The 22,436-nt window shown below is 39.6% G+C and overlaps 3 protein-coding genes across 8 annotated transcripts in view; 2 read left to right on the forward strand and 1 right to left on the reverse strand.

Moving 5' to 3' along the window:
* Positions 1-15,234, forward strand: ndel1a (nudE neurodevelopment protein 1-like 1a). 6 transcript variants are annotated; one of them, XM_051416884.1, is made up of 10 exons: positions 1-96; positions 3,762-3,858; positions 7,093-7,246; positions 9,096-9,244; positions 9,662-9,798; positions 9,978-10,151; positions 10,497-10,591; positions 10,725-10,870; positions 11,040-11,077; positions 14,153-15,234. In XM_051416884.1, the coding sequence occupies exons 2-10, from the start codon at positions 3,773-3,775 to the stop codon at positions 14,161-14,163; spliced, it is 990 nt and encodes a 329-aa protein (XP_051272844.1). In that variant the 5' UTR covers positions 1-96; positions 3,762-3,772; the 3' UTR covers positions 14,164-15,234. The 6 variants fall into 6 exon arrangements, with proteins under 6 accessions (XP_051272844.1, XP_051272846.1, XP_051272845.1 ...); XM_051416886.1 differs by having other exon boundaries at positions 14,156-15,234; XM_051416885.1 differs by having other exon boundaries at positions 11,043-11,077.
* A 2,673-nt stretch (positions 15,235-17,907) lies between these two features.
* Positions 17,908-21,406, forward strand: armc7 (armadillo repeat containing 7). The gene is made up of 3 exons (XM_051416889.1): positions 17,908-18,018; positions 18,339-18,482; positions 18,571-21,406. The coding sequence occupies exons 1-3, from the start codon at positions 17,931-17,933 to the stop codon at positions 18,912-18,914; spliced, it is 576 nt and encodes a 191-aa protein (XP_051272849.1). The 5' UTR covers positions 17,908-17,930; the 3' UTR covers positions 18,915-21,406.
* The window catches only part of acsf2 (acyl-CoA synthetase family member 2), a 28,764-nt gene continuing 26,595 nt past the window's right edge, over positions 20,268-22,436 (reverse strand). Inside the window, exon 16 of the mRNA XM_051416880.1 lies at positions 20,268-21,119. Coding sequence (XP_051272840.1) covers positions 21,057-21,119 — 63 coding nt within the window. The 3' untranslated portion in view covers positions 20,268-21,056. The remainder of the gene's footprint in view (positions 21,120-22,436) is intronic.

The raw sequence follows: 22,436 nt of genomic DNA on the forward strand, positions 1-22,436 counted from the left end.
CAGACCGTCAGACAGCAGAGGAGACTGTCGGCCTCAGCAGCTCACATCCGCGGGCATAATGGACCGATAAACATCAGTGTTTGGGGCGATGTTCAGGTACAGAATGCATTGTTATTTATTTATCTGTCAGTCTGTGTTGGAAAACCCAGTGAAACTAAATAAATCAGCCGATAAATCGATCATTTTTGTGGCTGATCGTTTGGTTCACGGCTGGTTTGCACACCCAGTTTTGACAGCTGAGCTCAGCATCATGTTCCTGCCGCCTGTTTCTGTGTTTAATGTCACAATTCAACACAGATTATTGCACATTAGAGGGTTTCTGTATGTATTAATCTCATGTTTGACGTTTTGGTTGTTTCTAATAGTAGATTACTATATGATGAGTGCCAGTATTCAACAGGGTTATTTCTCCTTTGGATTAAATCTCTGAGTAAGGTTGTGGAATTAAATCAGTTTATAATGTGTTATGGTGGCTTTAGGCTCTGTTACCTCCCTTTTTAAAATCATATAATATATTAATTAATTATAAATCCACAGCCAACATGGAGCTCATGAACTTAAAGTCTTTTTTTTAAAGTAAATTGTGTTTTTTTTTTAAATTTAAGAATCATACCAGGTGTCTCATTATGATGCTGTCAAAATGGCTGGTGTTGCATTTTCCTTGTACTGTAATAACATTTGAGTTTCCCTCCAGGCTTTTTATGTGTGATGTGGTTGAATTTAATCTGGAGCTGAATAATTCAGGAGGATCAGAGAATGAAAAGTGTACAGTAGGAGTCAGTGACTGTAAGAGCCACTCAAAGCTTTCTTTATTTACTTTACTGAGGTTTCTGTTGATTTAGCTGTTGGGTTTATTTACTCGTCCTTGGGCAGTCGGGGACTGATTACCTGCTTCTATCTTTAAAAGAAGTTTATAACCTGTAGTTGTTTTACACACCTGAAAGGTAAGAAAGGCTGAGATGTGGTCAGCAAAGATGGATGATTTAATAATCAACAGCTCTGATCTCATTAAATCTAACTAACATCACTAATATTAAAACAACAAACAAACAAACAAACAAACAGTTTTGACTATTTATAGTCAAGTTAATTATAAAACTTCACAAACATACTTAAACTTTCATTCCAAATAAATGATTATTAATATCAACTGATCATTTATCTGATGTAATTTAATTATCCTGATAATTAATAATGATTATATATTTCCTGTTATACTTTTTTTTTTTACTCCACTACATTTGTCTGACAGCTTTAGTTATTTCTCAGATTACATACATTCGTACGCTTCCTGTCGTCTCCATGTGGTGATTTATAATTTAAACTGATAAACTGAAGGATTAAAGTGTTCCCTTTTTTTATTAGCAGCAAAACGACTTCGGTTTGACGGTTTGATCCTAATAAATCATCCATTTTTTATGGTGATCTACTAACACCTGTCAGTTGCTGTCAGTGAATGTGGGGGAGATGCATTGCTGTAGATTAAACTACCCAACGGTGTATAAAGTAGTTAAAATGAGCTCAATCTTAAACATCTACAGCAGTAAAATACAACATAACACATTAATGCAGCAGTGATATTAATCCAAAAACATCAGATATGATAGAAAACACTGACAGGGAACATTTGACTGCACAATGAGTTCTTTTAATACTTTAATAAAACTTTGCTTTGCTTTGCTGCTTTTTGTAGTTTTAGTTCTTTTACTGACATTAAAGAGTTGAATCTGTCTCTTGGTGGTTGTAAAGTGTTTTTGTTGAACGTCGAGTGGACACACGTGTTTCCAACGTGATGCTGGAGGTCAGAATTATTTTACTGCGACACTGAACACAACAGAAGCATCTGTTGACCTTCTTCCTCTCTCTCCTCTTCCTCTATTCTGATTGGTAGTATTTCTGCTCTTTGGATGGTTTTAAGTGGAGACATCTGGGTTTTTGACACTTTGGTGCTTATTTAAGTTAAAGGAGAAGATTGATATCACTCAACAAATTAGCTTAGCTTAGCATAAAGACTGGAAGCAGGGGGAAACTGCTAGCACGGCTGTGTCAACTTGTTGTTTTTACATTTTGGTTTAAACAAACGAGATTTCAAATGGCTGGTTGATGTATTTTATTGAACTTTTGGAGAGAACCAGACATCCAATCTTCAGAGCTCTCACTTCAATTTCAGACCTACAGACATGAAAGTGGTATCAGTCTTCTCATGTCACTCTCGGAGGGGGGGATCCCAAAATGTCAGAAGATTCCTTACATCAGTGGTTCCCAACCTGGGGGGTTGTGAGGCCGTCTTGATTTTAAAGCGAGCTTGAATCTCAGCATCTGGTTCACTTCTGTGAAGAAAAATAAATGTAAGAGTGTCAAGAAAACATTATATTTGTCAAAAAATAAACTTATTGAGTCTGTGTGATTGTTAAAAATGATAATAAATACATAATACAGATAGAGAATTGTACAAAAAGTTCCCTAAACAGGAAATAATCTGCTCAAAATTCATCCAAATCTCTAATTTTTATACAATTTTCCTGCAGTTACTGAGTTCTCTGTTTGGGTTCAAGGTACAGTTTTTATTATAATATGAAATAATCATAAAATATCACTTAATGTTATATTTGTCAGTTCATTAAATTATTTTTAAAAAAGGGGGTTTCTTAAGGGAAAAAGGTTGGGAACAGCCGCCTTAAACAACAGCATCAGATCTAATAACACATTTAGTTCAAAGCCTCTCAAATTTGGGATAAACTTGTTGGAATTGGACCGAATATGTGTCACCAAATCGGTGCTGCTGCCACTGTACGATGAGGTTATCTGATTTCCAAAGTGTTCCTCCGCTGATAGTTGACTGCGTGTTGAGTTCACAGGTCAACCATCTCGTTCCCAGAGCTTTTTGTTTTCCAACTGGGAACACCGAACGAAAAGCACGTGAAAGCAACCCTGTTTCAGCGACCGCACAAAAGATCTTTGTCCCGAGCAAACACACTGTGTTGTCCAACAGTTGTTTTGGGGTCAGATGGAGCGTTGTGTTCTCTGTATTCGTAGCCTATTTAAGTCAAAGGGAGTGATTTAATGAGGACTAATCAATGACAACAGATTTCCTAAAATGTCCTAATTTAGATTTTGGTTCCCGTCTGCTCCCGCTCACAACTAGTTTGGCGTTCAGGGTGTTTTAATTGCAGTTTTAATTGTGAGTCAGTGTGATGAATGAGGCTCCTGGTCACAGTGTTACCTCGGGGAACTGTGTTTTTGTTTAAATCTAAATTTAATTTTTCACTATGTAGGCTGATAAAGTGTAAAAGATAAACACTCACTGCCTTTTAGTTCTGCTGAATGTGAACACTTCCTTGGAATAAAGTTAGTGTGCATTTTTAATCGTGTTACAGATGTGTTTTTGTGTTTATAAGAAGTCAGTAGGCTCTTATTTTAGCCCAGTTTGAGATTAAACTCATAGAAGGGCATTAATAACACTGAGAATGCAGTTTTGTCTGTAGGAAAGCAGAGTATGTGGTTCTCCTCAGGGTTTCTGGGAGTCTTTAGGGAGCGTTTTTGATGATAAATTCCCAGCTGTGGTTTAAATCATTAATTCTTGAGCACTCACTTTTATTTTTTACAAATGAAGATCAGATAGAGGAAGCTTTAAGAAATCTGAAGGGATGAGTTTGACCTAAAAAGTGAGAGTTAGCTGATTCGACGCTCTGTGTGATAAACCTTCTCCATCCTGTTATCCATCGTAATCACTCCTGTTTCCTGATTACTTTCCTCTCCAGATTTGTTTGCCATGGAAACGGATATGATACCAAAATTCTCCTCAAAAGATGAGGAGATTGACTTCTGGAAGGCTCTTTCTCTCAAGTACAAGAACAGGTATGTTACATTATGTGGCTGCTCTTTTTCTGTTGGGAGCATTTACAGTATAAAGCATAAAGCTGCTTTTATTCTATATTATTCATATCGTCAGCAACACAAACCAACAACAACAAACCAGCGCTGTCTGAGCAGCAAAAAGGAAAACTTGTAACCTTTTTTAAAAGATTTAGATCTCTGGTAGGAACCAGTAGGTTTGGGAAAACATCTGTGAAGCACTTTGAACTGCACTAAACTTTATGAAAGGTGCAATACAAATAAAGTTGTAACATTTTTAACCAGTCACATGAGTATCCACATACTAACAAGAAGAATAAGAGTTTTTATTTATAGAGAACTTTTAAAACCAACCTTACAAAGTGCTTCACACAAATAAAATATAACAAAAATTATAAAATCATGCATATATATATATAATTAAAAGAAAGAAGATTGATAGTGAAGTTTCAGTTTTATACGTTTCAGCCGAGGTACCTCTGACCTCTTAGTCAGCCACATTTTGCTCATTTCACACAAACATCCTGCAGTTATTCAGTTTATCAGTTGTTCTCTAACTGTTTTTGTTATGCATTGAATATAATATTAGTCAGTTTACTCAATGAAAGGTTGGAAACTGCTGATCTAGATCACAACGTCTGACAGTGACACTGCAGTCTCTGTGTCTCTTTGTGTCTGTGGGAATAACAGCTCACCACCTCAGGAATGTTTGATCTGATATCTTCCATTCTTACTCTTTCAATTAAAACCCAGCGACGCAGATCCAGTGACACTTTTTAATGTGGGACGAGCAGTGAAAGCTCCAGTGGGAAACCTCTCCCTTTTCTTACCCTTCTCATGTTTCACATTAAACATAAAAGGCTCTCGTGTGTCTTTTGTCCTCCCGTCTTTTCAGTAGGTTCGTGTAATAGTACAGCTGTTTTTTTGTTGTTTTTTTTTGCTGTTGACATTTTTAGGCTAGAGGCTTGTAAAAGTAGCTGCACCAAGAGGAAAATCTTATCTTACAGCACATCGCTTGATAAAGAACTGATTGAAATCTCAACACTCGGAGCCAAAGGAAACAACACCCAGTTACGTAAGAGTCTGTAGACAATGAGCTTCCTTTAAAGTCGAGGCTACTTCCATTATGTTTGTGTGTGTGTGTGTGTCTATTAATCCACTGAGGAGGTTCAAATTAGTCTTCTTTTATCATCTAATCCAGTATTTATTATACTTATTACACCACGTACCACCATAGATCCCATTAGGCTCTCCAGTTTTAAAGGATTTCCCCTGAAATATTTAGTTTACACGCCATAAAACTACAATAACATAACGTTAAAGTGGCAGTTCTTCTCTCAGCCTTGATACTATGAAATACCGCCAGCTGTCTCATGAGTTTCCCGCCTCTTAAGACCCTGTTCAGCTACGGACAGTTCACACAGGAGGCAGGTTTATTCCTAGAAAGGACATTATTTATTGCTGACTGTTGTTGAATCTTTAATTTGGTGGAAAAGGGGTCCTCCTGATCCACACTTCTCTTCCAGGTAGTTCCAGTTTGGAGACACGATTACAGTGTTTTTGAACCATTCATTTTACCTCCACTCACTATCTTATCAACACATTTTATCTCGTAACTAATCGTGGACGTATGTATGCGCTACATGCATGAACGTGACTATGAAAGTGTAAAAAGTTACATTTCAGTTATCCCTTAAGTATTTTCAAGCAAAATAATGTAGTGTTTTGGTAGTATTAAATATTTTTGAACCAGTTCTGTTCTGGAGCTTTAGATCATATTGCATGATCTTCTTTAACATATTTAATCATCTTAAAACACAAAAGCTACAACCTTTTCCTTTTACCTTCAGTAAGTTTTAGTTTTGTAAACCATAAGAAACCCCTGTAGAACTAGAACTGATTTAAAAGGCCTTAAAAATGGCGAGAAAAATCACCAAATTGTGCGTTAAATAAGCGTTTTTATATCGTGAAATGTCTTTCTGCTGCGAGGATTCCCCCCCTGTACTAACCGCTCAGATTCACTGGAGTATTTTGAATGACAGTAATAACAACTGTGAATAGAGGAAGCACCAGACTGCAAATTAGCAGCAGCCAACCTTTTCCATGTAGAACCAGTTCAAAGCGAGACCGAGTCTTTCCACAGTGAGCTGAACACGAGCTTTTACAAATGGATTTTCTGGCTCTGGGCCACCTCCGGCACTCTCCTCGCTCATGTGATGCTTGATTATTCCATTTGCCATTTTTAGACAGCCGGCTCTGTCTGAGAGTGTGTGTGTGTGTGTGTGTGTGTGTGTGTGTGTGTGTGTGTGTGTGTGTGTGTGTGTGTGTGTGTGTGTGTGTGTGTGTGTGTGTGTGTCCGTCCAAGTGTGTTCAGGCTCTTATCAACACACACTTACATAACCACCCGTTCATGGTGAAGCTGTTCAGTGAACTATGTGGTTGTTCTCAGTGTCAGAAGGTTGGTTCCCGTTGAACTGAATGAACTGAAATATAGGTCAGGTTTTTGTTTTTGGATGGAGAGTAAAATGTGTCTAACACAGACTTAACTTTTAAATGTCACTTTAAAAACCGGTTGTAAATGTCTAGTTTGATATTGTGAAAAACGTAACTGTCTGGCCACTGTAATAGTGCATTTGTTTGGGACTATTTTAATCCATATTTGGTGCTCTAATGCAGTGGTTGGGACCCCCACTAGGGATCGTCGAAGCTTCACAGGAGGGTTGCGAGGCCTTCTTGATTTTAAGGGGTGTAAGAAAACAATAAAAACATACACAGTTGGTCTGTATCTCAGCATTTGGTTCATTTATGTGAAGAAAATTGGCCTTTTAATCTATAATAACACATTTATTTGTTGATTGTTCTTCATATTATTACTCTGAAGTTATTGAAATAATTAGTAACGAAAGTTATTAGACAAATGTAAAGTAAAAAGTGCAAAATCTGCCTCTTATTTGTAGTGGAGTAGAAGTAAAGTACCTCAAACTTGTTCTTAAATACACTACTTGATTAAATGTACTTAGTCTTACTCAGTGATGGAAAGTAATTATGGTAATTACCAATCCTCTAAACCACCCACTCTACAGCATAGTGTCTAAAATTGTGAATATCAGCCAGATAAGATGAAATAAAGATGCTAATAAGCTGCAGCAGTTGATGAGTTCCCCCACCGGGCTTGCATACTGGCCTCTTTTCCGTCTCGACTTGTTGTCCGACGCCTTCTCTTCTTTCCGCCTGCAGCTGCCAGGAGGCTCAGGAGGAGCTGCTGGAGTTTCAGGAAGGCAGCAGGGAGCTGGAGGCCGAGCTGGAGGCACAGCTGGGCCAGGCCGAGCATCGTATGAAAGACCTGCAGTCCGAGAACCAAAGAGTCAAGAACGAGGTCGAAGCGCTCAAGGTAACTGCAGTTAGTTTGGTAAAACAACAGGGATGATAAATTAAATCTGGGTCTGATCACTGCTGGAATAAGCAACAGTATATGTAGTGTTAGCAGGGTTTCTGCAAGTTCAATTTAAGACCATTTTGATGAATCACTAATGGAAATAATCACTATTTTCAGCCTTAATATGAATAGTTTATGAGTTCTCTCCAGAATTTCACAAATCTATGTAAACAAAAAGTCCCAAAAAATCAAAATATTTTGTGTAGCGACAAATATTTTACAATCTTTTTAATCATCTTGTGACCCCCGATCTCCTTTTATCCACACCTGTCAACCGGCTCGATCAATGACTTTGTTTGACCTTTGCTGTGACTTTCTCAGTGAATGTAGGTCAATGATGAGATCAGCATTATGTATATCATGTTTTTTTTTTAATCTTGACAACATGTGGCGCTCTGAACCGAGCAAAGTACAGCGTGTCTCCATGTGAAGCCTTTAAAATAAATATTTGATGCATTTTTTTTTCATAGCCATCTTATATCACCACTCGTCCGTCTTGAGTGCAGCCTCTTGGGAGCGAGAAGTAAAGTCACGCTGTAGCAGCTGCCGCTCCCCTGGATGCACTCAACACTTATTTATTTAGTCTTGTGGGCCTGCAGCTTTGCCTTTTTCTAGTTCCACGTAAGAGGTCATTGAGATCAGACCTATACAGGCTTGTAATTAAAGTTGTGGTTATGATGGGGTTTATTGGTCTCAGCGAGGAGTATAGTCCTGGGATCGGCATATTCTGTGAATCCATGTGCAATCTAAATGGTAATCTCACTCCAGGATGCTGCTGAGCTATGTCTCTTTTCTAATTTCAGCACTTATGAAGCAGCACCTGCTCTGTCCTAAGCGGGCTGTATATTGGTGCAGCTGATATGAACGACTCTCATACATAATGCATCAGGTTGTGTCTTATTCTCGCTCCATAATTACCAAAAAAAAGGCGGGTGGCGCATTTCTGAGTCCGTGTTTCCAGCCGGGTGAAGTGAAGTCACCAGCAGGGATGAGATGTTCATCAAGTGGATTCATACTGTAGCTTTGTTTGTGGGGAGAAGACACAGTAGTGAGAGTTTTTGAACATTGCACTGTTGGTTTTTCAGGAATATGTTTTTGATCTTTATAAAATAATAAAAACATTTCAGAAAACTTAATATTTTAGAAACAAAAGACACAAAACAAAGGAAAATTGCTGTTGTGTGTTTTTATATATTTTCAGTACAAACCTACGGTAGCCTTGAGGTGCGAAATACATTTCAGACAACACTCAACACAGACAACATTTCAGTAAACACAACCATTCAGAAAAAACTACAAAACTGTAGAAAACACTAAATTCAGAAACACAAGATTTCTGAGAACAACAACATTGTGTTTTTTTTTTATGTTTAGCAAGTTTCATCCAATGTTGTTGTATTTTTCACCTCAAAGCCACCATACAAAGAACATCCCAGCATTAAATATATCCTCACAGTTATATTCAGTGTAACGTTCATAGGTTTGAGCTGAATGAGACTCAAACCGGGTTGTCTGGCCTCTGCATGTGATTCAGTCTGCACAGTAACAGCAGATATAGGTCAGACACACAGACGGGCCACGGTGGTGCTTATTGAGCTGATTGTCTCAGAGCTGGTGGATATATAGGTCACACTTAACATCCGCTGCTTTACAGCAGAGAGAAGGAAAGTGAGAAACAGCACTGAAAAATGGATAACAGCATGTAGGCGGTGCAGCGTCGGGAGCTGTCTGTGCTCTAGATTGAAATACACGCGATTGATATGTGGCGTCTGTCTTCATCCTGTCCCGGCTCTTCTCCCCTCAGGACAAGCTGGAGCAGCAGTACTCTCAGAGCTACAAGCAGATCTCCATGCTGGAGGACGACCTCGGGCAAACACGCAGCATCAAGGATCAGCTCCACAAATACGTCAGAGAGCTCGAACAGTCCAACGATGACTTGGAGAGAACCAAAAGGTCTGTTTAAAGTACAGCCTAAAATCACTCCTGCACGCAATTTAGTCAATCAATGTCTTCATAGTTTCTCCTTTTAAGAGTTTGATGTTCCTGAGGAGCATTTTTATTTCACTGAATAAAGATTTTGGCTTTTCTTATAAGGATAAATCATGATAGACACTAACCCGAGTCAAATGTGTTTTTCCCATCAAACCAGCTACTTCGTGATGTATAAAGATGAAATTCTAAGTGCTTGTTACAATTAGCAAATGGCTCGAATTCAATCAATTTCTGGCTTGAATTTGATTAAAATCATTGATGTTATTCGTACCCAAAAGGCAGCCCCAGAGGATATTTACATTTAATTAATGAAATGTCAATCTTTGGCTTCCTTTTTATTTAATTTTTTTTCTGCCTCCTTTCAAACGTCTCTCTCAGAGCCACTATCGTGTCTCTGGAGAACTTCGAGCAGCGTCTGAACCAGGCCATCGAGAGGAACGCCTTCCTGGAGAGCGAGCTGGATGAGAAGGAGTCGCTGCTGGTCTCCGTGCAGAGATTAAAGGATGAAGCCAGAGGTGATTATTGACTAGATTTTTACTAATGAGCCACGCTGTCGATCACCGCCGCAGCTCATTAACACACAGCGTTCTCTTTGATCCGCTGGGTTAAAATATCTGCTTTCCCACACATTCGTACAGATTTCGGCTCTTTGAGAAGAGCTAAAAAATGTTCCTTATTTGTTCTTTGCTCATAGACTTGAGGCAGGAGCTGGCTGTCCGAGAGAGGCAGTCAGACGTGAGCAGGATGTCGGCTCCAAGTTCGCCCACGCAGGACAACGAGAAGATGGACACGGCGGTGCAGGCCTCTCTCTCTCTCCCTGCCACCCCACTGAGCAAAGGTCTGGACAACGCCTTTGCCAACCCAGCAGGTAGCTGCAGCCTCTATTCGCTTGAGGGCATTTTTCTTCCTTTCATCGTGCAGATACAGACGGGGAAACCCGAGCAGTTCTTCATCAGGATTTGGCTGTTTTTGTGTGGACATCAGTTTGTGTCTTGTGGAGAAACAGGAGCACTTCTGGTGCTCTCAGAGGGGAAAAATATGCTGATTTTAAGAGATTATTTCCTGTTCAGGGAACTTAAAATTCTATATTATATATTTTTTCATAATTTTTAACAATCATACAAACTTAATCGGCTTCTTTTATGACAGATTCTCAGTTAAAATCGTACATAAATCTCTAATCTTTATCTTTATTCTCTCCTCTGATGCACAGTGCTATCAAACGGATATGGCAGCAACTCTCCGTTGACTCCCTCCGCCAGGATATCGGCCCTCAACATCGTCAGTGATTTACTCCGGAAAGTAGGGGTGAGTCATTCCTGAGTCCAGGTTTCCCTTTCTCTTCCACTACATCACAAGTTTTACGTAGAAACCCCCCCGATTCCCCACGGGAAAGGAGAGTGTATATTATATCATTGCTTGTGCCCCTCCTCCCACACAGGCTCTGGAGTCCAAGCTTGCCGCTTGCAGAAACTTCGCCAAGGACCAGAGAGCGAGGAAGGCGTACGCTCTCGACAACAGCAACGTGCTGAACGCAAACACAGCCAGCTACGGCCAGCCCCTCCATACGTCATATTTTGACAAAGCGTGAGTGAAACCAAAAAACCCCTTAGAGAGCAGATAATCAATGATTGTCACAATGTAATTCCTGTCAGACGTGTTTACAGGATGCCTTTCGGTGTAGTCATAGAGTATGTGATGACTCAGCAGGAGATATGGACGAGTATCTGAGACCTGTGTGCATTTTTTCCCCCAGCAGGACAGAGATGGTCACATTCCCTGCATTGATTTTGGGTAATCACAGCTCCTCTGTCTGTTACCTGAGTGTGTGCTGGTGGTGGGGGTAGGGGGCATGCATGCTGCTGCTGCTTTTAATAATCCCTTGTAGAGCTCATAGAAATAACTGTGGGCTACTGTAGATGACGTCCCGGCCACTAACTGTCCCAGGGTGGTGTTGGTGGTGGTAGTGGTGGTGTAATGCCTCCTGTTTGCTGACCTAATAGAGCTCCTCCCTGTCTGTGTACTAATGTGAGTTGTTTATGTTGTTTTGGTGCTAGATCTGAGCGTTTATTATAATTAACAAAAGGGAATTTTAAAGCTTTTTTTGTTGTGTGTTTTTTGCATTTTAGACTTTTTAAAACCTATTTAAACTGTTACAAATGAACTGTGGGAAAATTACTGGCAGCAGGCAACAAAAAGTGAAAGTATTTCATCATTAAAGGGTAGGGAGTGCCTGAAGTGGGACAGTACTCAGCGGCACTTGTGTTTGTTGCCTTTGTTGGTTGGGTTGGGTTAGGCATGAGGTAAAAATGTCAGGGTTAGAGCCGATGAAGGGTTGGTCTTCACAGAATACAAGCGAGGACAAAACATCACTGAAAATGTCTCTAAAATGGACGGAAAAATGGCAAAATAATTAAGATTAGAGTTGTGCTGATATTGCGAACTGGCACCTTTATTTTAGTCCAATTCAGGCACTGAAGATTAGATTCACTTGTTGTCAACAAATCCTTTAAATGTGTTACTCTGTATTTTCTGTTTATGGTACTCCGCTCCGAACCCACTGGTTCCAACTGAAGATGTAAATCTTTTTAAAAATCAGCCACAAATCTTTAATTATTTCATTTCAATGAAGATGAAACAACATTACCATCCCTAAAACCTAAAGCAGCTGCTAGTTCTTCACAAACGTTACTCTAACAGGAGGAAAATGTACATTTGTTTGGGGACTATTTTGAGCGGCGGATTAATCCACATTTGGTGCTTCAGTGAGTAGCTGGGGCAGCAGGACGGTGTATAAATAAAACTACAATGTGTGTGTTTTTTGGACAACAATGGAGCTTTATGGCACAGAGGAATAATCAGGCCTTTGATACACACACAATATTTGTTCATATAGTGCGTCGTTGGTTGTGTTGTTTTCATGCAGTTTGTTGACAATAAGAAAATAATATCACCTGATGTATCCGGTAACATTCAGTCATATTTAATGTGGGGAAAAGAGTCTGTTCTGTCCAGTTTTTCTGCTGTGTCACTCCTCTCTGCTGCTGGCGAGAGCACTGACAGCGTATAGTGTTTCTGCTGTGTGAGGCAGTGTGTGCATATCGAGATATACACACACACACACACACACACACACACACACACACACCAAGGTCATTGTCCTTCTGGTTTCAGGGCAGAGGGTTTGTTATTCACACCATTAACCTTCACAGAGCTTTGGAGAAGCCAAAGGCGTTTTGTCCCTCTTACTGTAACAGAGGAACATTATTATCTGGTGAGAAAAGAGCATTTAAGAGTGTTTATTTAACACAGTTTGAAGTAAAATGTTTATAGTAGGTAGAAACTAAGGTACCAAAGAGGACAGTTTATTTCATATTGGTGCAGAGACTCATTAAAAAGCAGCCACTTGTAGCTGGTAGCTGACACAGAGCAGAGTACAGAGATGTGCTGGAAGTGAAGGTTAAGCCTTCTGACAGTTTCACCCCAATATAGATCCATACAGCGCCTATAACTTCCCACCTCTACCTGACATTTATATCACCTTACAGTCACATATATACACCACTATAGAACCTTACCAGCCTTAGACATTTTACTGCATTGTAGTGAAACTGAACGCTGCTTTCCAGATTTATGACTCAGGTTAAAACCACTCGAGGGATTCAGGTCATAGCCCAACCACGACCCACAAAAGAAACCGGCTCGACCAGTCGGTCTGGAGAAACTCTTCAAACCGTAACTTCCTTCCCACTTTCTGCATTCGGGTTCCATTTTTAGCAGCACATAACATTTTAAAAACATCCTTGGTGTGGTAGCCGCAGTGTCCTCTGGGTACGAGCTGCAGACAGATTCAGTGGATAATGAGGGCAGGATGGCGGCGGTGACCTGCCGCTGCTCAGGTCAGTGCTTTGTGCTGGCGGCAGTTACTGGACAGTGACAGAAAATACAGACGTGTACGAAGAGTTTATCTGACAGTTTGCTCATCCTTTATGTACGAAAGTCCAATTCTGCCATGAAAAGAAAGAAAAAATAGGAGAATTTGGTCATAAAATTTTAGTTTTTTGGTGAAAGAACCAGTAAATAATAGTTAATAGGGGAGTTTAGATGGATATTATTGTCATTAAATTATTATTTACTTGCAATTAATTAACAAAAATGCACTTATTACGTAGAAAATCATTTGTTTTTGCCTAATTTGAATAATGAATCACAACCTTTTTAGTTGAGCTTGACGGTTCATTATTCAAAATAACTTATTGATCACTAAACAAGCAAACATATTAGCACTAAAACGTCACCTTAACTCAACATTAACAGCTTATTATGAACTTTTACTCCTCTATTTGACAGTCTTTTATATAATTCCTGATAATCAAGTGACCAATTAACGTCTTTTAGAAAATCATTTGGAACATTTCTAAAGAATTTACAGGAAAATCAGAGGACTATAAAATAAGGAACGACAATAATAAGTCAAATGATGAGATATTAACTCCATGTAAACATCTTTTTCTGGCAGAAATTAACTTCCAAACATATCAGCTTGTTTCATTATTGCTCCTTTTAAATTAAGCAGCTTAAAGTTTAAATTGTGTGGTGGTTTTTAATCTTTAACTTAATCCAATGCATTATATGATTAATAAGCCGGGGCTAATGGGCTAAATCACGTATTAAAGCAGAGGTTCCCAACCTAGGGGGTCGGGTCGAGTAGGGGTCACAGAAGCTTCATGGGGGGGTCGAGAGAAATAAAATATACACTTAACATCACTCAATGAAAGAAAAGGTTGTATTAAAGTTAATATGATGCCGTAGTGTCAGACAACCTGAGAGCTTCCGGGTTTTAATGTAACTCTTGTTTTTTTGTTGCAGCAGGACCGTGAACGGACTGAAACCTGGTGCCCTGACAGCCATCACCGCCCCTCCTGCTGCCTCCTCCCCAGGCTTAGTGCCCCTCGCTGTGTGACGGTAGCCACCCTACCACCCCAAACCTTATAAAACCCGACACGCCTGCGTCCTGCAGTTGGAAAATCACATCTAAAAAAAGAGACACAACACAAATGGCTAATACTGTAAAACCCTGTCGATGTACCCCCCCACTCTCTGTTGTTCTGACTCTTGTGCTTCGTTCCTGCTGTAATCGAAGGTCCCTGTCTGTATATTTCATGTGTTACTGTATCTTTGCTCACTGGCTCGTACAAAGATGGCGCCCCCATCTCCTCGTGTAAAGATTCCCGTGAGATCTTCCCTCTGAGTTCTCCTTTTTAAAAAAAAAAAAAAAAAAAAAAAGGGAAATATTATGCAATTAAAATGAACGGCTGGTTTTTAATCACTACAGCTTCTATTCACCACTTTCACTAAGCAATAACTTCGATTAAGGCAAACACACCCACTGCTTCCTGGATGATGGTCTGCCTCCATCAATTACAGATGTTTCACAATGTCCGACGTGTGAGCCTCGCCGGCGTCCAGGCGAAGACTCCAGTTTGGCTTTTTAACTGTTAATCTTATGTTTTCTGTTTCAGAAGGGAAAGGTTGGGGTTGGGGGGGGGGTGAGTCTTTGTGTCATTGTAGTGAGTCAAACAACATCCACCCTCTGAACTATGTGACATGATGTGTACAGTATTGGTCATATTGATCGTTATTTATAGACAGCACATTTATTTAAGCGCCGCTGTCGGTGTTCAGAACAGTTAACCAGCATTTCTTGTATTCTGTAGTTAAAAGTGTTTTTATCCACTTTTTTTTAAATTTTATTTGGATTTATTATAACGCAGCACTTTTTTTTTTTTAAGTACTGTACACGATGAGCAAGTGAAGCACTTTGACCTTGTGGGAACTTATTCTTCATATTCATTCAAGTGCAATATTGCCTGTTGGTTATAGTTTGTGGGTTTAATTTATTTCAGGTTTCTTTTACGGCATGTTTTAATAAAATATGTAATTATACTCCATCAATGTGTCGTGTTTGTATCAGGTCTGTGAATCGTTTCTATCATTTTCTAAGCAGAAACTCTTATCTATCAGGTCCTAAAACATGATTATTATATAATTTTCTCTTATTTCTGGGGATTTTAAAGACTATTAATCAATAAAACAATTTATTATCATGTTTTTATTGTTTTATCTGGTTGAAACTTTCTATAAATTGATGATTTTATAACTTTTATTCTTTGTGAAGCACTTTGTAATGTGGGTTTGCTCTATAAATAAAGATTATTATTAATCAATGATGAAAACAACTCGTAGTCACAACCCTTTTTTCAATTATTTTGTAGATTAATAATTTGGTTTTATAAAATGCCCAGAAATAGGGAAAAATTATACAATAATAATAATAATAATAAAGCCTCAGAGCTGAAGGTGACATCTTCAAATGTCTTTCTCCGACCAACTGACTAAAACAATATAGAAATATTTTACTCAACTACATTTATCTGACAGCTTTAGTTACTAATTACCTTTCAGATTAAGATTTTACAGGTAAAACACACAACAATCTAATAAAAGATGAGATATTATAACCTGTAAAGAACCTAAAACCAACAATATTATATTATACAATAATATAACACTGCATAATGAGCTGAATACTTTAACTTCTGATACTTTAAGTACATGTTGATAATAATACTTTTGTATATTCTGAATACTTTTGCTTGTAGTGGAGTATTTTTAAACTGTGAAAATCTAAAACTCTACAGCGTGTGTTTGAAAATGGTCAGAAAAAGCTGTAAAAGCATTCATGATTTAAAGTTAAGGAGCTAAAAACAAACATATGGTCCTTTAAGTTGTTAACAACACTGCTCCCTGCTGGACAAAACATGTAAATACAAGACACAAAAAAGAATAATTACTTTTTGGTCATTTAATAATTAATATTTATGTCTCAAAACAGACACAAAATAGAAGATTACATTTCCTGTTATCCTCTTGTATTAACTGCATGTGTGAGGATTATTTGAATAATATCCATTAGTGAAACCAGGCAGGTTATTTAAAGGCCTCGGTTTAACAAGGTCGTCTTCGTACAGTCAGGTATATTTAGAGTCCATGTCTGTAGACCTGCTCAGCATTAATATTCTGCCCCAGAAGGATCTTCTGTTCACGCTGTGGTTCAGCTGCTCCCTCCTCTCTTCCTCTCGGCCACCTCCTCTATCTGCCTCTGCCTCCTCTCCAAGATCTCCATCCTCTTGGCCTGGTTGCGTTCTCGCTCCTGGGCCTTGAACTCCTCCACGTCCTCAAAGAACCGGTGCCTGCACAGAGGAGGAGGAGGAGGAGGAGGAGGAGGAGGAGGAGGAGGACGCGTTAGACGGATGTAAGGGCTCAGTTTGTAATGTTTTATTTCAAATTAGACCTGTTTTAATTTATCTATGTGACCCTGTGATACTATTTTAAAATGTAACACTGATGATGCACAAGAGAAAAAAAAGAAATCTGCAATTATTTAGATAATTAATTCAGTTTTAGTCAGTTTTAAAGCAAAAATGACTAAAATTTGGGGGTTTCAGCTTCTCAAATTCTGTCTCATATAATAATAATAATAATAATAATAATAATAATCTATATTGCTTTTGTTTTGTCACTCATGTCTCAATAAAATGGCAACAGGCGAGTAGAGATTGAAATATTCTGGGATTTATAAAGAGTTTAATGAAAGACACAATGAGTGGTTTTCTCTTTAACTTTGTCAGTTTATTTCTCATCCGGTTATTTACCAGTTAAAAGCTGACAGAATTGAATTCACACAGATATGTTAAGATAAAACAACACATTTACACTTATAACAGAGTCCAAGCAGTTAATCGATGAATCGATTATTGGTTGCGTAATTGAATTGTGAAGGACTTCTTGCTGCAGATTATTAATTAAAATGAATTGGCAGATTACTTGAAAGCACATTTATTAAAAGGCTTTTACAGCTCTGTGTGCTTTGGTAGTCCTTGGCTGTGACTTATTGATCACAAAGGAACACACAGCTCTCCTGATATGTTCCTCACATCCAAAGAGTGATTCCTATTTCTCTTTATCTGCTGATTAGTTTATTGCATTTGATTGTTTGTTTGTTTGTTTGTTAGGTTCCCTTCATACATCATCCACCCAGGCAGCTTATAAAAACAGAAAAGAGACACAAAAGGAAGATTATATATATATATATATTATATATTATATAAAAGGAGAGCTTAATGCAATGTGCAGTAAATCTTTTACCTGTTGAAGAAAGCAGCAGCCAGTCCGAGCAGCAGAGTCCCGAACAGCACTGGTTTGGTGAGACGTTTCCCAGCAGACAGTTGGTGGTGTTGCTTCATTTTAACTCAAATCCAGAGAGCTGAACCAGAAAGAGGAGCTAGCCACCATTAGCCACATTAGCTGACCTTAAACTCGTTGCACACACCCCCTTCTCTCACGCACGTAACACCACTTCCGTTTCCCACTTTTATGAAACCAAAAAATATCCCCAACACGTAAAATAAGATATTTACACACTCACATAACACGTGTGCGATGTTTGAATCCGCGTTAAAGATGTTCTGCTGGTGTTACAGTCAACAGCGCATGTTATAACAAGACGGCGGAACCTTTTGGTTATCGCCCAGTTGCACGGAGACATTTCACAGACGGACAGGCTAATGCTAAGCTAACGGTGAGGATGTGGAAGAGGGGCTCGTCTGAGAGCTCAGACCGCTTTGAGTATCTTCAAACTCTGGTCACTGAGTTCCAGGACACCGACAGTGACGGTGGGTACAGTTACAGCTTCAGTGGTTATATTTTATTATATTTTATTATTATAAATAATCTGAGAACGACAAACAAACAGATTTAGATAGAAAAAGGCACAATCTGTCATCTTATTCTGGAGGGACAGCTTTATTTTACTTCCTGTGGAAGGGTTTTATTTTCCAGCAGTTAATAATAAAATAAAATAATAAAATAAAACTGTGTAAAAGAATCAGAAATCCAGTATGTAACATTAACTTTAACAGCTGTTTGATGGGAACCCTGAATTTAAATGAATTTGTTATTATAATAATTATTATTTCTAATTTCTCTGCATCAGAGGCGAAGGAGCAGGTGTTGGCCAACCTGGCCAACTTTGCTTACGACCCAAAGAACATGGAGTATCTGAAGGAGCTGCAGGTGACCGACCTCTTCTTGGACATGCTCACCGAGGAGAATGACAACTTTGTGGAGTTTGGGATGGGTGAGGAAGTTTATCCTCTCGCTCATTGTTTGTTGTGCAAAAGCTGCTTCCTCATCTCAAATGATTCTCTCTCTCTCTGTGTGCTCAGGGGGGCTGTGTAACCTGAGTATGGACCCTGAATGCAGAGACATGATCCTGCAGAGCAGCGGGATCAGCCTGGTCACAAATCGTCTGTCGAGCCGGAGAGAGGAGACCGTCCTGTCAGCCATCACAATACTAATGAACCTCACAACGGCCTCATCGCGCTCAGAGATCACTGATCCGGCCATCCTGCAGTGCATGCTGCGTTTCTCTCTCTCGGAGAGCCCCCGCCTGCGCAACCTGGCCGCCGTCTTCCTGCAGGACTGCTGCAGCGAGGAGCAGGTGGCCCGAGCGGAGCAGCAGATGCAGGGACAGCAGACGGCAGTCGGCATACCGCTGCCCAAGGAATAAGTAACAGCTGAGGTACTCAAGCTCTACGAGAGAATAAGAAATATGTTCTCCACTCTCCTGGTTTCAGTCTTTCCAACACATTTTGGAACCTGGTTGTTTGGATTTGCTCCCATTCAGCCACAAGAGCGTTCGTGGTGATCAGGTCTGGCTCAGTCAGGGTTGGATGGGGTTGAGCTCTGAGCTCTGTGCAGGCCAGTGGAGCTTTATAGAGCTGGCTTTGTGCACGAGGCTTGTTGTCACGATGAAAACAAACAAAAACTGTTGACACAAAGATGGAAGTGAGGTTTTTATTGTCTAAAATTTTAAGATTTTCCTTAATTTTCCACCTTGTTTTGGCCATATAGTTTATTTTTAATGCTAAAGAACATTTAATCTAATGTTCCTATTGCAAAATACAAGATCCCTCTTACATTATAAGACATTTAAAGAACTGGGACAGCCTGCAGCCTCAGTTTTAATGATCTTTGACTTCTTGTGCTTCTTCATTCCCTTAAATATGGATTTAACCTGCAGATACAAGCTGCTAGTCTGCTATTTTACATCAAAGTGCACGTCAGAGCTGTTTGAATTGAAGTGTTGTGCTCTTTCTTGCCACACGAGGGAGACCGGATAGAAGGTAGAAGGGCTTGTTCTGCCTTAAGCTATTGGCAGCAGGCAGTGACAGCGTTTAAGAGATTAATCCAGCTGATTATTAATGGCACAAAAACAGCATGTGAACAATTTAATTGTGTTGACTTCCACACTGATTGCCAAAAACTGTCTTAAGTGTACAGAGAGAAGGGATCACTGACTGTAGTATCAACATCACCACCTACCCCCCCCTAAAAAAATGTGCATTCCTTTGGCTTTGAAGTAATCTCCTAAGACCCGGTTCGGATGCTGGAGCATGTTAAAGCCAACCGGTTGACTCTTGCACTTGGCGCGCTCTGTAAGAATACCACGTCCTGAAACATTAAATCCAAACCCAAAATATGTAAAAAATTAACAAAAGAAAAAAAGCAGCTAAATAAACCCTGAGGTTTCCTTTTGTAAAGAGCCAGGAGCGGTCGTTTGTTTTCTTCTGGGCTCTCAAGAACTATTCCTGGGCCGAGTCCTTCAGGTCTAGACAGAAGTCGACATCTGATCCTGCAGCCCAGCGTCAGTTTGGACTGCACATGTAGCCCGGTCAGACTCCAGAGGAAATTCTTTACAGCTTTTGAGAGAGTGTGTGTGTGTGTGTGTGTGTGTGTTACTCGCTCATTTTCAATAGGTGTGTATTTGTTTCATTCCAAGGGGCTTAGAAAGGAGAGCACCTGCCACAGAGATCAATAAAAATACCTTCATCCTTCCCGTAAAAAGAGAAACACCCACGCCTGGTTTTAATAATGCCGTACAAAGTTTATTCCAGGTTGATGTAAAAAAGATTTTTGTAGCTCGATTTAAAAAAAAAAAAAAAAAAAAAAAAACTGAGTGGTTTCAACATCCACAAGTTCTGCACTGATCTTCAACGCTCATTCATGGATCGATCTGTATCTGCTGGGCTCACATTTCTGTTACAGAGAACAGCAGGATGTTAAAGGATAAGGCTGGAGTTTATCTAGATTTCTCTTATTGTCAACAAATCCCCTGAAATCACCAAAATTGTTCATTAGTGAAGATATAAATCTTTAAAAAATGGCTCACAAATATATAATTTCCTTTTTCTAAAAGGCTCAGTAACTTCCTCAACCATGTGGGCAGTGTAGTTTTTTTACTCAGTCAGAAGGAAAAAGTGCATTTGTTAGACTTTCAGCGGCGGATTAATCCACATTTGTTGCTCTGATGAGTATTTACAGAAGCAGGACGGCGTGTATATGTGTATATGTGTGTGTGTGTGTGTTCACAGTAACAAAAGGAAGATGTCACCCAGTGCAACATGGGATTTGTTGACAGCAAGAAAAATACATAATGTGACTACAGTTCTCCCTTTAAACAGGCGGTTGCAGGAGGATACAGACGACACTGCACTGCGTACCCAGCCATCACACGGCTACGGGAGGCTCAGGCAGTCTGTTATTATTTCTGGAGACGTTTTAAGGTGTTCTGATGGCGGGGTACGTAACCCCAATTGGTGTTTGTGGTACAAGACATACAATATTTGAATTATCTCGATGCGCAATTATCTCATTTCCCCTTCTCCAGATCCAGCTGCTTCTCAGCCTCCTCGCGTAGTTTGTTCTTCTGGATCTGAGAAGAGAAAGGAAAAAAAATGTGTTTGAATGTTGCTTCTCCAGGTTGTGAGTTAACAATTTGAAAGTTATCAATCAAAATCAGTCATATTGGGGTTGAGAGAAATCACAATAAACTGCAGTTTCTTGACAGTACAGGACTACACTCACTCACAAACAGTGGTCAATGTTAAAGGCTGTGGTTCCCAACCTGGGGGTCGGGGCCCCGACTCGGGGTCTCGAGGCCTTCTTGATTTTAAAGTGTACTAAAAACGTTCTGTTCTTATTAAATGTGTATTTTTCTAATCTGTTGTGTTGTGTTGTATCTGGAGCTGCTGCAGCAACAGAATTTCCCCAGTGTGGGCTCAATACAGTGTGTCTCATCTTATTACTTTCATTATAGATTATTAAACTAGCTTGGCTCAGTCAGTCATATAAAAATATATTGTTAGTTTAAATACATACAAAACGTGTTAATTACTGAACTTCAGAGGTGCTTTTAGGCCGATTCTGTTACCTGAGCCAGGCTAGCTCCTGTTCTCAGTCAAAATGTTAAACTTGTTGTACATTAACTGTAACTGCACCACATCATCTGGAAACAAAAATGCTGCATTCAAGAGCAGCCTGCAGCCATATGTTGGCACTATCTGGAGTCAGTTAGACCGGGTCTACAATGGGGACAAACTAGTCTACATTTAATTTAACCTTTCTCAAAATCTCAAAATCTCAAAATTGGGTATTTCAAAGCAGGAGATACAGATTTGGTAATCCAGTTCAACCCAGAATCCAGATCAAATTGTTGTCCAGGTTAAGGGTGGAGGGTTGGATCCAGAGACCGAGGTTATTATAGTTCACTAAAATTAAACTTAAAACTAAAACTAGGCATGAAAAAACATTTTAGTTAACAAAACTTCGACCAACAGTTAGAGGTTTATCCAAAGACTGAACATCTAGATTCTGTAATCCTGATCTTGTGCTATCTGGATCAAAATGATCCTATCTGAAAATACCCACAAAGACCAGATATATTACAGAATCTGGATAATCCTGATCTGGATTAAAGGCCCCTGTGTCTCACTGACACTGTGAACACTGAGTGGATTATCCTGCTGGGATGAAGTGAACTGAAGGAGTCTTAGATTGAGGGTCTGGTTCTGTCTGATACGCTGCTTTGGGACGAGGTCCGCCGCCCCTTTCTGGGTTCACCTAACAGGACCCAGTGTGCGTGCAGACTAGCTAATAGCTCCCTTTCCCTCCTGTCTGGGGGCGTTCAGGGCAAGGCCTGTTCAAACACAGCGCCATGTCTACAGTCATTTTAAACAGCGTCCCACGAGAG

The sequence above is a fragment of the Dicentrarchus labrax genome, unplaced genomic scaffold (genome assembly GCF_905237075.1).
Source record: "Dicentrarchus labrax unplaced genomic scaffold, dlabrax2021, whole genome shotgun sequence".
Taxonomy (NCBI): Eukaryota; Metazoa; Chordata; class Actinopteri; family Moronidae; genus Dicentrarchus; species Dicentrarchus labrax.